Below are 18,174 nucleotides of genomic sequence, written 5' to 3'. Positions count from 1 at the left end.
TCATGTTGTACCTTAATACATATACCCGGTTTCACAGACAAGGAGTAAGCTAGTCCCAAACGAAAATACATGTTTGAGCCGTTTTAAATGAAAGACACTTGCACTGACAAATCTTAAAATATGTCAGTGCTATTGTTTTGTCTCAAGACGCACACCAGTACTACTTTTTCCAAGCACATTTTGAAAGCTACTTAAATGCTGTAATTGAACTTAGGCCCAGTCCTGTCTTAGTCCAAGCCCTGTCTGTGAAACCGGGCCTTAAAAACAAAACTAAAAAACGTTCACTTACAAATTAAAATCAGAGCAAAAAAATGTATAAACATTGTTGACAGCACACTAAGGAAATTCCCCCCATTAACAAATTATGTGTTATGACAATTCTGCATCCATCATTACACAATTAGCATTTAAATTCAGCAGTGAGCTCAAAAGATCAGCTTGTCCTATATTTATTCTAATATTTTATGAAATAAAAATCTTTATAAATTCCCCAGTGATTGAACTAATCTTTAATATGGGTCACTAGGCGATTTCTCTGATGGACACTTTTCCATTTCAGTTGATACCAGACATATTTGAAATATGAGTTCAAATGATCAACACTGGGAAAAAAAGTGACAGTTTACCCTACTGACATATTACTGTTAATATTAAATGTCTTCTAGGAAACATCGTTCCCTTTTAGTTTTTTTTTAGTTTTTTTTTTACATTCAGGATCTGAGAAGTTTCTCAGATGAACCAATGAAATGACAGCTAAAAATAGATAATTTTTTGCAACATTCTTAAATTATTGCATTGTGATGTTCTATAAACATCCATTCAGAACCAATTCTGAATGATCAAAGTTCAGCACAAAGTTAGGACAAGCCAAGACCAACAATTCTAAATAGAACAAGATATATAAATGATCATATCATTACATAAAAGGCCTTTTACATCATATGTATCCATGATCAACGGGACAGAATGTGCAGAAATTCATAACTTTATTAAAAACAATTTGCAAACAATTAATGCACAGTTTACAGTCCACATATAAAACTTCACATTTCACACATTGGCACAAAACTGCCTCTAATTGTAAAAAAAAAAAAAAACTGCACTGTAGGAATAGAATACATACTGGCAAAGTGATTAGTCATTTTTCTATGCAATATGGCTGCATACATGACCAACATCCTCATTCCAATGCAGAACCAAGAGAACTAGTGAGCATTAGCACTAATTCAAATTTAATATGTACCATAATTTACTTTAACCACAGCAAAAAAAACTGCATTAACAAGTTACTTCACATCTGAAGTATTACACAATTGAACTTTACAACTAAAATACAACTAAAGTAACAGAATGGTTATGTCTAATTTGCTGGACTGAAGGTATTTAAAAAGGGGAGGGCTAGTGGTTATAGCCACTAGAATGGCTATAACAGCAGCCTGTGTACAAGCCCATAATGCGGTTGCGCTAGAATAAAACCAAATTAACTTAATTTATAGGATTGAACAAAGAAACATATGATGGGAAATTAATGTGCACTACACAAAACAGCTGCTACTGAAAAACCTAAAATTCTCTGTGGGACAGTAAATGTTAGATAATCAAGTGGCGAGTTACGCCACAGATGTCCATGATGGCTTCATAAGACTCAAGTCTTCAGTGCAATTCAGATACTGAAATACATTCAACATGAAGGGGGACTAGATTAGGGTAATATCCAAAATTCAGTTTCCAATCTAGAGTTTACAAATTAGCCAAAACTGCACAACTTGCAGAATCATTACATTGTTGTTTAAACATGAATCACACCAAAAATGGAGGAAAAGACACGTTCATTTCTTTGCACAAATCATTTGGTAACAAAAGTGATAAGACGCTGAAGTTCAGGAAAACCGATTTCATTCTACATTTACCCAGACATCCATAGATCACCACACAAAGCACCCACTCCTTGATTTGTGCCCTGAGATACTGTACACTGGCATATAGCATAGTAAGTGATAAAGCACCAAATGCACTTTGGATCATTCAATAAGGGAACAACTCGCTGATCTTCTTTGATTTTCAGCTAGCCTACAATGCTGAGATGACTTTCCCCATGAAAGCAAGCAAGAGATTAACTCAATGGGAGAAAACAAAAACTTGCATTAAGAGTAGAGAAATACTCTATTTTTGAGGAAATTGTGAACTTTCTGCATTATTCGCAGGGGCTGCCCATCACAAAAACCAGTATAACATTTACAGACCAATCACACAATTCATGCAACTCACCACACTAAAAATAACTTTAAAATGACATTATCAGGGTACAGAAACCCATCTGTACAGTAAGAGACAAGAGAAACCTTGGATCCTGAGGCAGTAAACCTAAAGATCCATGCGTAAACTGAATGTCAAATGTGATGAGGAAATTCAGTCTGTAGTTCATCCCCAGATTTACGACCCATCAATCTTGTTAATCTAGATTTCATTCAGGAACTAAGCACCACCGGTCAACTAACTTGAAATCAGGTCCGGCTGGCTTCCGGGATCGCTCATATCCTAAGCAGGTCATCCAGCGCTAGCGTGTCCAGGTCGCAGGAGTCGAACAGATCACTTATACCCTGCTCATCACCCAAGCTCAGCATGTATTCGTCATTGAGCAGAGCAGGAGACAGCGGGACGAAGGGGATTGACTCCTCTGGCTGTTGGAGAATGGAGGACAAGGAGGAACTGAGGGGTGACATGGGGGCACTTCCAGCCAAGGACCCAAAACCATTGACGCTACCGTTCATCTTCACACCATCAGCCATTCCATCTGAAGCAGCTTCTGAAATTATATAGAATGGGAAAATATACTTGAAGCAAACTTTCTTTTGGAAGGACCAGATGTTATTGTTGCTGTAAAAGTTGTGCGTTCTTGCCTTGGGAGACTTTGAGAAACGCAGGGTGATTTCCATTCACATCAAGGCCGTTTTGCAGCAGACTCCCGGAGTCGCCACCGTCCGTACAGAGGAAAACATCAATGGGACCCTTGGAGCTACTCAGGTGGACCTGTAAACTCTAAACAGACATTGCAAAGAAGTTTAAGTATAAAAGGAACAAATATAAATTACTTTAATGAGCTGCCTCTACTAGAACCAGAGTAACTTTAAATGGCTATTCAAAAAATTAATTTTCAGAAATTGAAGACCAGTTCATTATCCTAAAAAACCAAAAATAAAGTTTAAATCATAACATTTGTTCAATTACACCGTTTAATTTGCATGAGGGAGTTTTTTATATCAACTTAAAAGTTTAAAGTCTACTTTCATATCAGGGATGGGTCATTCATGAACGGCCTATTCATTGCGTCTGTCACGTGACAAATGAACGAAAGACTTGGAAGGTAAATTAAAATATTTATGTTCCCTGTAAATTATCTTTGGCTGCATTATAATGATTTCTAAATGTAAAAAATTAAGATTTTTAAACCATTCAAGGGAGACAAGACACAAACTCACTGCTGTCTCTAAGATCTAATGCGTCTTTGGAAAATGCTAAATTAAACATCACTGTTTGAGGGTCAAGGATTTCAACCCTCCCAAACCATTAAGGGCAAAAATTGCTGTTTCAGCCCAAAATAGTCCAGTTGCTGAAAATTTGGTGCATTACTCCAACAAAGTCCCGTGAGAGGAAAATATTTAAAGTATACCCATCTAACAATTTGCTACATCATATTTACACTCACCAACCCGCCAAATGCATGTTCAAATCAACACGAACAACTCACTAGCCAATTAGGCGGGTTATGTTCGTTTTATTACTCTGAATGTCATCACTATGAGCCAATCCCCTATGAGGAGCCTCTGACACGCTCTGGTTCATTGGCAAAGAGACAAGATGCCACTTTTTCCAACTCATTCTCACTTTTTTTTACTGTACAGACATCTAAACACTCCCTTTAGCATATTTCACAGTTAAACATTCGTTTTGGAGCGAGCTTAACTTGGAGTAAAATAAATGCTTTTTTTTAAGTCAGAATTTTACAACGGGTAGGATTCAGTTTGTGCCACTTGCACCAGGGTTTATTTGTTGCCTTTTCACATTCCATCTGCCTCGTGACAGATGAACGAACTAATGAATAGTTTTAAGTCAGAAGATGGTATTTGACCAGATGTGACTTCAATAATTTAGTTTACTTTTCATGTTTGTTAAGGCTTGAAGATGATCTAAATGGCTGGTAACTTAATTTAGCAGCCAAATTGGCTAGTGAGTGAACATTCAAACCCTAATTATTATACATTCCTACTATCAGATGGTAGTTTTTTTTGTCAGATGTGTTGTATTGTCTGGTGAGCTGCAAGACAATAAAGTACATAAATGAACAGTGGCTTTCAGTTTTGCTCTCGGAATTCAATTAACTTTTTTTGCTTGTTCATTTTTATTGCCACATCAGCAATCAACCTTTTTTGTTTTATCCTGGTTGAAGGAAACATACAGCTTGAATCTGACTACCCAGTTTATGAATAAACGACTCCAATTAGAAGGTTTTTTATTAATCTGTCAAAGTGACTCGACTGAGTTTCTCATCTGTCATAAATAGCTCACTCGCTCAATGAATCAGTTGGTTACTGAATTAAAATCTGTCATGTGCAAGTCACTAAACTCATCTCACTCAAAACAAGCACTAAAGCTACCTATATACTCTCAGCAAAGCTCGTATCTTAAGGATTTTATTGATACCAATACTGCTCTCCATAATTTGGGGCAAACAAAACAAGACAAAAAGATATGAAAAGACAGTTATATTACTCTTTTTGCAGAAATGCGCCAAATCTCCATTTTTTTTAATCTTTCGGTAATGCGTACTCCGTTGAATTTGCAAATAACGTGAGAATTGAAGATTTGTTTTGTGGAGACATTTGTGTGGCCAAGCGTAAATGAAACCGTTTTAACAAATTGGATGGCTATCTGGGGTCGTATTCAAAAAACATCTTGAGGCTAAAAGTAGCTCCTAACTTGCCGAATTAGGAGAAACCCTTAAAAAGAATGGGTGTGTCAGTCCTAATTTTAGGACTCCTCAATTTCTGCTTCAGAAAGAGTAATTTACAAAGCATTTTAGAGCGAACAGCATCTCCTAAATCTGTAAAAAGTTAGTAGTCAAGAGGACTCCCAAGTCACCAAGACGAAAATCACAAACAATCTTAATGGCTGTTGCCAGCAATCCTCCCAAAGACACTGTACACCGTTGAGGCAATAAGTATAGAGCCTTGGGTGCTGAGCTTTTTCTTCATAAATGCAGTAAATATTTTGATTTATAGATTTCATAACATAAAGGTTCCTTTATGTATAGGCAAAATGCATTGAATGATGGAGAAAACATTGCAGTCAAGTGGACCTTTCTCTCTCCCACTTCGCTGCCTGTCATTATAAAAAGGCAAAATGGCAGCAATACATCTATAATAAAAAAAATAATAAAAATAAAAAATGTCTGATTACCTGCGGCAGTTGTTTCACGAGTTCACAACCACAAATGATCGGGTAGAGGAAAATAAGCCTCAAAGAGGGCTCAAAGCTTGGAATTTAGCCCAAACCCAGAGGACTCCCCACTATCCCCAGCTGGGCCGAGAGTGAGGACTAGGGGGTGGCGGAGGGATGCAGAAAACTGTTGCGGTAACTAGGTATGTCGGCTGTGTATACTGTATATATGCCTCCTCTTGAATTGATTAGATAATGCTCCTCCAGAACTTTGCAGAATTCAAGAGAATTTCTAATTTATAAACAATCTCTCGAGATGCAGACATGTAAGAGGCTGACAATTAGTTAAACATACTTGTTTAATTAGTGCATACTTTATAAAATATTTATTGGAATATGGCAACATTTTTATTTTAAAATTTTTAATTGAATCTGGCAACATGACACCTCGTTCTACAATATTTCTATGATTGAATCACTGACAGAGACCTCTCCCCACTCACCTACTTTTTAGTAAGCTTGTTGACATCATCCATAGCAACGAGGTCAACCCCGCCCTTACTCTTAGCTTAAGACTTCTCTCTATTCCTTAGTAAAAGTTGGTCTCAGTAGCTTTGTGAATAGGTTATGAGAAAACTCTTACCTAATAACTTTTACTGCTACATTGTTGTGAATACGACCCCCGATCAGTAAAAACGCATTGTGACAAGTGTAAAGAGGCCCTGTAACACGTGAAAGCCGTGAAAGAACTGAATTCAGGATTGCGTGCCAACTAAGAGGCAGGTCACGGTGTTTGTCAGTCAGTGCGAGATCCGCATTGAGCGCTTAAGTCTTTAACATTACGCACCTCGCAAAGAAACAAACCTGAAGAGACTTTCACATTATGGACCAATGACAGTTTAACAATGTTACTGCTTTGATGAGAAATCTTTCATTTTCCTGTTATCACTGTGAAGCTGCTTTGAAACAATCTGTATTGTATAAAGCACTATATAAATAAAGGTGACGACTAAAGGTGACTTTGTTCTTCAATTTAGCTTGAACTATATCCTGGTGCATTTATGGCGTTGAACTTAAAGTTTAAAAGAGTTCAAACAGTATACTGGCCAGATGCTCATGTGATATGTAGTTAAACACACATTAAAAGTTTTGTTGTAATAAGCTACATTTAAAAGAAGGTTTTTGAGTAGGCAGAATACAGTTAGATTCCCAACCGTAGTAGAAAACAGTCCTTGTTTCATGGAGTGAATGGGTCTTTAAACACTACATGCATGAAACTAAAACAAAATGATTTACCTCCTTTGGATCAGGCACTTCCAGCTTTGTTTCAGATGGTGCTTTGATCGCTATGACGGTTTGGTCTTTTAGGCTCTTTATTCTTCGGATGTCCTGATAGGTCACATAGGCATATGTGAGAAAGGTTAAGGACAAAACAAGCAACTATTAAGTCTTTCAACACATCATCTGAATGTTCATTCATGTTTATTTCCTGCTGTAACTAGTAATAAAGAGAAGAGGTGATCAGTTCACGTGCCACTTGAACTGAGGTGGCTACAGCAATCGTCATGCCACATTAAAGGGACGCTTCACCCATTTTGCATTAAGCTTTGTATCGTTAGAAACCCAGTCATATTTTTGAATGGCCGTGCATTATTCCCACATTTTTCCCTGAGATGGGAGAAATACGGATTTCAGAGTTGCAGTTCCTGCTTATAATGATGTAAAAATCGTCATTTTGTGTCATTCTAAGCAGGAAGTCCCATATCTTTGTAGAGGGGTTGAGACTACAAACACTCGTTCCTCATTATTCCAGAGGGTGGGACTTCACTTGTAGAAACTAAAAGCAATATCCACCATCTTGTTTGGAAGCTAATCTAACAGGCGCTGAGGAGCCAGATGTGAAGTTACGACAATGGTGGAAGGTACTCAATAAGATATGGAAGAAGATGATTTCTAAAGTCTGATGCTCGAATCAGATGTTCGTGGCTACCTTTACGAGCCGCAATATAGCGAAGAGCAGCTGAGGCTGATGGAGGAACAGGAGGCAGAAGACCTGCCTGTCGCGGACGCGGACTGAACATCCCGGTACCATGCAATAATTCCCCCATTTCGAAAGAAATACAAACGAGGAGTAATTCACTAATGAGTTCACCAACTGACTAGAAATTGTGTGTGAAATTAATTTCAAGCTCTGGTGGTAGCTAGCCTTGTAGACGGAAGAGTGATTTCTCTGATAGGCGGATTTCTCATAAGCGGTGTTCTGGATTAATGGGAGCGGCTTGCGAAGCTGTGCATTGTGGGAGTTGTCTTCCATACAAATGCACCCTAAAGTTACTTTGTCTTTCCTCGGTCAAGGCGGCACCAAATTCGAAATTTAAGTAACATTTCGACTACATATTTGACCCACTTTCAATAAAGATTAATGTTCCCATGTGTGAAATGCTACTTTGAAGAGCGCCAACACAGCATTATTTGAATTTTCTAATAAAACCCGACAGACCTTGAAAGCTGACACTTTGTTTCAAATCAAAAGTAACAAAGCTTACTGCAATTTATTGGATGGGAGGTGCACTACAGATAAGTTTTGTTCAACTGACAACAACAGACTAAAAGATCGAAAGTTCGATCGATATTGATATTGGTTCATCAATTAAAATCTATTCAAATTGAGAAGACGATATTTTTAACCCAGCCCTACAACTAATGCCTGCTACAGACTGTGTGATTTCAGCCATCCTAAAAGATCATTACAAATCACACTGTATGACATGGATCTAATAAACGTGGGTACGACATGCATGTAGACTATACAGTGATGACACCTATTGAACCGTAGGCTACGATGCAAGATAGTATAGAAGAATTAAATGTCATCAGCATGCGCTAGGGGTAAACAAATAGAGCAAGATGAATCACACTTTGGAAATTGTACTTTTTATGTGCGCAGCAAAAAAGAATGAGGAAGCGAAAGATGAGAATATGGACGTGGTCACGGCTGGGGACTAGAGGCCAACATGGCATGCAAATTTAGCAAATGGAGCTTGAGGTAAAGTAGTTTTTAGTTTTAGCACCACATCACATTGATCAATATGCATTTCATGTTGCATTTTCATTGACTAGTCAGTAGACATAGGTTGCATCAAACACACTGCGACATGATCATGCTAAATTTCTTAAACTGTCAGAAAATTATCGCAGGCCATCTTTGGTTACAAGACCGTGACAACGGCCGTCTTTGCACCTCTCTACTTATACGACCACCGTTTAGGAGCCATGACCACAGAAATTGCCACGATTGGTCATCTTTCGTCTGGGACAGCCCAAAAATCGTACAATGTGTACCAGGCATAAGGCTTCGATTCCTACTCGTGCTCTCCTTTTCTGGCCTTCAGTGATCATTACACACTTCAGAAAGTACAGATAACTGCTTGCGAAGGATATTTCTGACTGTGGATCTCCTCGGTCATCTGCTGGACGTTACGTGTGCAGGTCTGAATGAGCTCATCCAGTCGTCTCTCCTCCTGAGTGAGCGCCAGCATCTCTCTGGCCAGGCTGTGACTCTGCATCGCTGGAGACGGAAGACCACCTTCTGACGGGAGACTGGAGCCGCTGCAAACACCAGAGCAGAAGTCAACACTTATAACACTTCAAATCCAAACAGGCTCAAATCTACTAAAACTTCCAAAATAATCAGTGTTGCAGAATATGAACCACGATTTTAAGTAACCCACAGCCATTGTATGTTGTTCTTAGACTTTTTCTTGATGAGGCGCACTCCCTCCAGCACGTTGGTGATGTCATACAGACGTCTCTTCTGCACGTTGAGCACAATGGCAGCTTTATTGAGATCCAGCACCCCATCGGAGGATTGCGCCAGAAGCTGACAGAACTTTTTAGTCAAAAAGCCCAAGGATGTGTCGTACCGAGTCTTCTCCGGTGGGGTTTTCGGAGCTGAAATGCAAGAGGTCATTCAATCATTCATAACTCTGCGGCAGAAGGAAGCAGGGCTGGTTGGTGATGCAATTAGATGGTATAATTTAATATTGACTTAACGCACTTATCGCATGAGCAAAACTGTGGAATGACAAAATGAATTGAATACCTTTGGGGACCTTCAGTTTTAGGGCTCCTTTGCGACTCCGAAAGGTTTTAGCTGGCTCGCTGTATTGGTGGTCTGTGATGTCAAGCTCCAACCTCCTTTTAGCCTGTGTAAAGAATAAAAATAAAAAACATGAACTCTTTTGGTCAAGTGTTTGTGAGTTTGTTAGGGTTATTAGACTACATTATTAGAATAGTATAAGACTACTATTATTACCCTCAATTTAAATAACAGCCTAAACTAATGTGCAGATACACAAACTTTTACTCCATTCAATGTGCTTGTATGAGTATCAATAGAAAATGTATGAGTACATCAAATCTAACACTTGTGTTTAGACAAGTTGGTAAAATAATTGGACAATAAATCTCAAATGGCCCCAAAAATGTGTCAATATATTGTTGGTTACCATTAAAAGGTACATTTTTCAAGACTAACAGCTTGTGTCCCTAAAATAGCATCTTCAGCAGACTGTACAGGCTCAGATTCACCTGAAGAGGAGCAGATTGTTTTATCATTTGTCTAGTAATACCACTTCAAAATTCAACACACAGATATATGTAGGGGAGAAATTAAAATGGCTGTCCTCCATTACCTAAGCCTTAAACTCAGTGACCACTGAGAAACTTAGAAAGGACAAATGACACTTTAGTTAATTATAGATGCAGTGAATATCTATTTATGCATTTTGCATGTTGCAGAAATACTGCTGTCATCACTACATGATAAACGGGAAATATTTTTGATGTCATAGGAAGTGCACTTAAGTGCTGCATAAATTATTGCATGCATTGCAACTTTAAACAAATAAAATACAAAACAAAATCCGTTAGAAATTAGTTTGAGCATAATCTGGTTTTGGTTGAATTTAAGGTCCTACATATTTGGTAACATTAACTGACATTCATAACATTAACATTAGAGATCCTAATAGTATGTTATTTAGAATCACAATTTTATGATTGATAAGTACCATATAATTTGATTTATTCTCGCATGACGTTATTTTTTTATTTTTTTGCTGTTGATGTTCCTTCATTCATCCCAATTTATGTTTCCTTCCAATCTTTGATCACTTGTAGTTCACTCCAGTTTTGCATTTGTCGTTTTTAAACTCAAAACAATGTAGATTTGTTAAGTTTGAAAAAGTTGTATTGTTCCAGAAACCTATAAAACATTTATAAAACAAAAAGTTTGATATCTCAATAAGCCGTTTAGCTTTGGGTAACATGAACACCACCGACCTCACGTATGAAAAATTACTTTATAAACAAATGCCAGTCAGGAGTTTTTGCAGTAAATCACGATTAAAAACAACAGTTAGCAAAGCATTCGGCTTAGCACAGAGTCCGCGAGCTCAGAGATGACTCCATCCCCCATCCTAAGACAACAAACCAGGGCCTAGACTTCACTATTTCAAGCTTTTTCATAGAAAGCAGACTCTTATGATACCATATACACTCGATATTAAATTGCATATGGTCTATATCCGACCTATATATAGCTATTTACAGCAGTAACCCTCGAGCTTTCGAATAAAACTTTAAAAGGCGTGCAACTGGACAACCAATCGAGTTACAAATACTACAGTACTGCTATTTTAAGTTAAAGAACAAAATAATACATTGCAGCATCTTGTTTAACACGATTATAGTCGTATTGTCCAATACAGTTAGTTATATCGTGACTACATTGCGAAAATGTGTAACGTTATGTGTATGTTTGTGGTAAACCATCATCATGCGTCATTACGCATTTTAGGGGACATTCAGTAAAGTTCTTAATTAGTTAAGTATCGTAAACGTGCTGATTAGTTCTGCACAATAAACCTGCCTACTCCGTATACTGAATGCACAACGCAGATCCAGCAGTTAGCCATGATGACAGCAGAAGTAGGCTAAGTGGACTTAGCCTAACGACTTAACATTTGCAGGATTGAATGTGTTTGACAGAATTAAAGCAGACATTTACCGGTGGTCGTCCTAGTGTGGGTCGTAGTCCTGTCCCATGTGTCGCTCCTTGTAGAGGAGTTGTGTACAAACTGTCAGCAGAAGCCTCGGGCACACAGACATTATTAGTGGACGGCGGTGTGTTTATCTGTATACGGGCTGCTGCATTGGAATAAGCTGCACATCGTCGATCGGAAACCGCACTAAAAACCCCGTGTTGTTCGCCTCTAACAACCCCTGTTAACATAATTTGTCCTGGGACCGAGGAACCCCCCTTTCTCATGATCCTCAGAGGCGCAGGTTCCCTTTGTCCCACTTGTGATTAGAGGCTCTTTTTCTGTCAAATCCGAGCGAGTGGCTATAAAATAATCATAAATTATGAAAGCGCACAGTCTTAGGAATGCATAGCTGTAATATGAGTGAGATTGCTAAATCCTAAAACACCCGATGTAAGCGATTAAAATGCGATGCAAACTCCCTCTCGCTAGAGTGAAAAATGGCTCCAGGAAGCGGACAATGAAGTAGGGGATGAGGTTTACGCGCGAAAGGTCCTCCCGCGAAACTCAGATTTCCCGGGAAATATTTGAAACAGATTTGCATATGTGCAGTCATTCGCCAGCTCCGTTCTGTTTTCCGCCCTTAAGTGCTGACGTGTAGGTATAGTGGAGCCAATGAAAACGCACGATGACGTTTTTTTAATACACCGGTTTGTCCTCTAGAAGGCGCTAGATATGCGACGCAGGACAAATGGAAAAACACATGGCTAAATGCTAACAGACAGATCTCGTTATACATAAATACTAAACAAAAGGTAGACAAATCCACCGAAGCTCGTAAAAAAAATAGATACTAAACCAAAATAGATATATTTATAATAAACATTTATATCTAACGTTAATTGAAATAAAATAAATATGAACTGATTTTAAAAAAAGTAACCTTATTTTATTTCAGTTTATAATACAACATAAATCACAATTTCTAGTACTCAAATAACTAAAACTGAAATAAAATAAAGAGGTAAGTGACAAAACCACAACAAAATTACTAAGACTTTAAATTTAAATGGGACATTAACGGTGTAAATACCAATTCAAAAAAAATTATAAATAATATAAAGGTATATTAATGATACTAAATAACACTGAGAAGGACTTTATTTCAAGAATTGTATAATATGGGTTCTGTGTACAGTACAATCTGTGTGTAATTTAAGAAAACTAGCCTACAGAAAGATGTATTGCAACTTCTGAAATACAACAGGCAAAAGTTATCAAATTGGCCATATTATAAGGTTAACAATTTTGTGCTATTAATATACAATACCAATGAGGACTTGGAAATCTTTAAGTGTGCAACTGAAGAAAAAATTACTTTTACACAGTTTTATCTATGAAATAAATGGAATACATCACAGGAAATTCACACTGTCTTTTAACAGCGCTTCATTGTAAAGAAACAAAGAACAATTGTGTTTTATCTGTGTTTTAATACAAATTCTCACTAAAAAACAGGAAGAATTATAATCAAAACATGAAAGCGTTAAATGAACTTTAGCAGACATTTCTTAATCATCGTCATCAAATCGGATCTTTTTCCCTTGGAATACTGTGATTTGTGCTTGCTGTTCTTTTCTTTTCCTGCTAGCCTCCCATGAGGGATGAAGGGACTGCTGGGGTGGATTTGACATGTTTCCAGGTGGACCTCTGGGATTCTGGTTCTGATACTGCTCGAACTGTGACCTTCCCCTCCCTGCACCTGACGGTCCCGCTTGCCTTTGTCCAGGATCTTTAAAAGTCTGTCTGTTAGGTTTGAAAGGAACCATCCTCCTGTCAGCGCCATGGTCTTGGCCTTTATATTGAGATGTTTTCATCCTACTCTCAAGACCTTTCCTCTGGTTCTGGAATCGAGGAGGTATTGACCCGTCATTGTGAGACGGAGACCCATACTTTGCTTTCTGAGAGGAGATGGTGGATTTGGATAAAGATGAGCAAAACACAGACTTTAATTTGTTGAGGTTTGTCTCGTGAGGTTTGCTGGTGGCCTCCTTGTCAGGTTTTTGAAGCTCACTCTTTTTCTCTTCGACTTTACCTTGGTTACTTTTCCGTTTCTTGAATTTGCTCACTTTGCCCAGGAAGAAGTCGTCATCTTCACTGTCTTCAGACTGAGATGATTGCTTATGGAAACGTTCTTCTGTGCTGTCATCGAAATATTCCTTCTCTTCCTCCTCTTCATCATCTGATAAATCGCTCTCTTCATCTGCCTCAAGCCTCTTGGTCTCAGGTAGGTCTTGTTTCTTTTGTGACATTAAGGTGATCTCCATTTCTTTGTCTGCTTTATCAACGTTCTTCGGCGGCGTAGACTTTGTACTGCTTACAGTTGAAGTCTTTTCAGGAGAACTTTGGACATTTGGAGCTGTGGCCTCTGCATTCTGTGATTTAACTTGAACCCCTCCGGAGTTTTCTGAAGGTGTTGTGATGATCTTGGATGGTGGTAATTCAAAAGCATCAGGGTCTTTATTCTCGGTTGGCTCTACAACACCAGACTTATTGAACTCAGTGGAAAAACTCTTTGATTTTTCCTCTACTGCTTTACTAACGTTCTTCGGTGGCGTAGACTTTGTGCTGCTTACAGTTGAAGTCTTTTCAGGAGAACTTTGGACATTTGGAGCTGTGGCCTCTGCATTCTGTGATTTAACTTGAACCCCTCCGGAGTTTTCTGTAGGTGTTGTGATGATCTTGGATGATGGTAATTCAAAAGCATCGGGGTCTTTATTCTCGGTTGGCTCTACAACACCAGACTTATTGATCTCAGTGGAAAAACTCTTACATTTTTCCTCTACTGCTTTACTAACGTTCTTCGGTGGCGTAGACTTTGTGCTGCTTACAGTTGAAGTCTTTTCAGGAGAACTTTGAACATTTGGAGCCATGGCCTCTGCATTCTCTGAGTTAACTTCGACCCCTATGGAGTTTTCTGAAGATGTTGTGATGATCTTGGATGGTGGTAATTCAAAAGCATCAGGGTCTTTACTCTCGGTTGGCTCTACAACACCAGACTTATTGAACTCAGTGGAAAAACTCTTTGATTTTTCCTCTACTACGTCACCATCCTCCTTGATGTCATTGCTGTCGTCATCCTCTGGTTCTTTATCTTCATTTTTGGACTGCAGCAAGTCCCGTCTGTCAGTGTTTCTCTGCTCAGCTTTCGCAGCCTTAGCTCTTTCTTCTTCGATGGCTTCTTTGACCTTCTGGAGCTTGTTGACGAAGCGGGAATGTGTGATGATACGTGCGATGGCTCTGTCCAGTGGGCTTGCCTGAGGGTCCTGCAAAATCTTCTCAAGCTCAGCATTCTCCTGAAGTGCCATCATGGTCACCTGATCTGGTTTAAGACTCCTTAAAGCCTGGATTTCTTTCAGGATTCCAGCTGCTCTCTCTTGGCTTTCCTTCTCCTCAGTTTCCTGACCCTTTTTCTTCTTCAGAGCAGCCACTTGCTCTGCCATTTTACTGATGATCAGCACCCTCGTCCTCTTCACTTCCTTCCTCATCCTGATCACCTCTATTGGGACGGCCACTGTTTCAGATGAGTCCTGTAAGAGGCATTTTATTTTCAGAATAATCTTCATGTAAAGAGTTCTTTAGAGTAATGATGTTTACTGCAAGAGTCTAAATATTGAATAAAAGCATGACATTCAAAGGAATGGTTTATATAAAAAGGAATATTCTGTCATTATTTACTCATTTTCGTTCCAAACTTATAAGCTATTGTTTTTCAGTGGCACACAAAATTGTATTTCTGAAGTATGTACATCAGTTTTGGGGTCACGGTTCTTTACAATTCAGTACAGTAGGGAGAATCTGTTCTGAAATTATTTATTTTATAAAGACAGCCGCTGCAAAAATTCTTATTGTGAACATTTTTTTCTTGTTTTATTATAAATAGGCAAAAATCAATTGTCAGGGTAACTTTACAATTTCAAACTTTCCGATTATTTTCTGAATTTGGGAATGTGGACATGGAAACTGGCCATGGAAACACAAAAGAAGATATTTTGAAGAATGTCTGTAACCCAACAGTTAATAGACCCCATTGACTTCCCTAGTATTATGGAAGTCAATGGGGTCCACCAACTGTTTGGTTACAGACATTCTCCAAAATATCTTCTTTTGTGTTCAGCAGAAGAAAGATAGAAATTCATACAGGTTTGGAACAACTTGAGGGTGATGACAGAATTTTCATATTTAAGTGAACTTTTCCATTAAGTAACCTGTAGTTTTGTTTATAGCTTGACCAATTATTTTACCTGTATTCAACCTAATCTAAAATAATTTCATAAACACTAACCTCAACTGTTAATGTTTCTTCTTTCTGGCACAGATTGGTCTGTTCTTTTAATGTCTCCAGACTCGTCTTCTGGCTCTCCTGTGAGGAACCATCAATCCCCTCTTGCTGTTCATCTGTGTTTTTGTCACCCTCCTCCTCTGTCAGTTTCTCTTTATCATCATTAGATTTCTCTGAACCATCATCATCATCATCTGCTTGTGGCTGATATTGCGACGTGACACTTTCTGCATGGTCTTTTCCTTGTTTTTCTGATTTTCTTGCATTTATTCTCTCATCTTTGAAAGCTTTGATGGCTGCTTTTATGTTCTGGATTCTCTTGCTAAACTGTGGATGTGTGGCGATGCGGGCGGAGGCCCGCTCGGATAGGCTGGCCTCTTTATTCCGGCACACTTTGTCAAAGTTGATGTCCTTCTGTAAGGCGGCCTTGGTGACGCTGTCAGGCACAACAACTTTCAGCTCATGGATCTCCTCCCGAAGCCTCGCCGCTCGCCTGCGGAACTTCTCCATGTCTGCCTCATTTCCTTTCTTCTTCTCCAGGGCTGAGATCTGACGGGCGAGTTTCCGGATGAGGAGCACCTTCACCCTTTTAACCTCCGGCCTCATCCTGACCACCTCATTGCTGAGGTTCAGTACCGCTGGCATCTTTATGTACTTTCTGAAAGCTGGAATGAGAAAAGCAACAGGTGGTGTAAGCATGCTAATGAAATGTGATTTTTGGTTATGTTTTGATATGTTTTCACATCATGAAGTTATGTGATCTCAACATTTCAATTTTAGTCTAGGGTCGTTACTTGCTCACAGACACAATGTCTTGGTGCACAGAAATACTACACAGTACCGGTCAAAAGTATGGAAACATTACTATTTTAAATGTTTTTGAATTAAGTCTTATGCTCATCAAGCCTGCATTTATTTCAAAAATACAGAAAAAAAACGAACATTGTGAAATTTTATAACAATTTAAAAAAATGGTCTTCTATTTTAATAAACTTTAAAATATAATTTATTTCTGTAAAGCAAAGCTGAATTTTCAACAGCCATTACACCAGTCTTCAGTGTCACATGATCTTTCAGAAATCATTCTAATATTTTTTGGAACCTGTGATACCTTCCTCATGATTCATTGATGAATAAAATGTTTAAAAAGAGCAGCATTTATTCAAAGTATCAATGTTTTCTAACAATATTTTACTATCACTTTTTATCAATTTACACATCCTTGCTGAATAAAAGTATTAATTTCTTTCAAAAAAAGAAAGACAAAAAAATATTACTGACCCCAAACTTTTGAACGGTAGTGTATAATTGTTACAAAATATTTCTGTTTTAAATAAATGCTGTCCTTTTAAACTTTTTATTCATCAAAGAATCCTGAAAAAAAGTATCACAGGTTATAAAAAATATAAGCTGCAAAACTCTTTCAACATTGATAATAAATCAGCATATTATAATGATTTCTGAAGGATCATGTGACACTGAAGACTGGAGTAATGGCTGATGAAAATTCAGCTTTGCATCACTTAAATTAATTATAATTTAAAGTATATTAAAATAGAAAACCATTATTTTAAATTGTAATAATATTTCACAATGTTACTTTTTTTATCAAATAAATGCAGGCTTGATGAGCATAAGATACTTTCAAAAACATTAATACTTGTTACAGTATGTACTAGCAATTTACAAAAAGTTTGTGTTTTAAAAGAAAATAATGCTGAGTAAGTTACATAATTAAATCACTACAAAATAATCACTTAAATTATTTAACATCACAACAACACAGCAGTTAAAAATAACATGGCAAAGTAAAAGGTATGTGTGCGTATGTTATGTTGTAATAACTGTACACAATTATTCAACGCAAATACAATGTTGACATGATCAGATTCGTGAAACCAACACAACTCTGCGAGGGACTTACACGCTAAACAATCAACCAATCTTAATAAACATAGACAAAACTTCGCCATCACTTCTAATTCCAAAACTTGTATTCATATAATAATTTATTCTCGCGACATGTCCCAACAAATTCGTGTTTCAAGCATGGCTGAAGGCATGTGTTGGAGTGATCGAATGTGCTCTACTTATATACACAAGCTTTACATAATATGCCACCAATTTGACTGGAGTATAATCATACAAACCTTCACATCCACAGTTTGTGTCAATATTAACACTTACCTCTACAAAATAATAATGAAAATCAAGCAGAAGAGTTGACTGCTCAGGACGCCGCCATCTTGACATGCGAACGTAGCGCACGACGTCGTTGCGTCACGAGGCTTCCAGAATAAAAATGGGAGGGCCTCACGCAGAGTGTTTTTATTTATTTCTTTGTGTCTGAAA

General features: G+C 38.0%; 2 protein-coding genes across 2 annotated transcripts; both read right to left on the bottom strand.

The window, feature by feature from the left end:
- Positions 1-969: 969 nt before the first annotated feature.
- On the bottom strand, positions 970-12,216 carry e2f3 (E2F transcription factor 3). Its single transcript, XM_082185216.1, has 7 exons — positions 11,507-12,216; positions 9,539-9,641; positions 9,168-9,387; positions 8,878-9,045; positions 6,733-6,847; positions 2,901-3,039; positions 970-2,806 (listed from the first exon to the last, which is right to left on the bottom strand). Exons 1-7 carry the CDS (start codon positions 11,765-11,767, stop codon positions 2,532-2,534), a joined length of 1,281 nt encoding a protein of 426 aa, XP_082041342.1. The 5' UTR covers positions 11,768-12,216; the 3' UTR covers positions 970-2,531.
- Positions 12,217-12,623: 407 nt separating this feature from the next.
- Positions 12,624-18,148, bottom strand: srfbp1 (serum response factor binding protein 1). The gene is made up of 3 exons (XM_082185291.1): positions 18,010-18,148; positions 15,826-16,487; positions 12,624-15,070 (listed from the first exon to the last, which is right to left on the bottom strand). Exons 2-3 carry the CDS (start codon positions 16,465-16,467, stop codon positions 13,052-13,054), a joined length of 2,661 nt encoding a protein of 886 aa, XP_082041417.1. The 5' UTR covers positions 16,468-16,487; positions 18,010-18,148; the 3' UTR covers positions 12,624-13,051.
- Positions 18,149-18,174: the final 26 nt, after the last annotated feature.

Source organism: Leuciscus leuciscus (genome assembly GCF_965113295.1).
Source record: "Leuciscus leuciscus genome assembly, chromosome: 12".
Taxonomy (NCBI): domain Eukaryota; kingdom Metazoa; phylum Chordata; class Actinopteri; order Cypriniformes; family Leuciscidae; genus Leuciscus; species Leuciscus leuciscus.
This window is presented reverse-complemented; position numbering and strand designations above follow the sequence as displayed.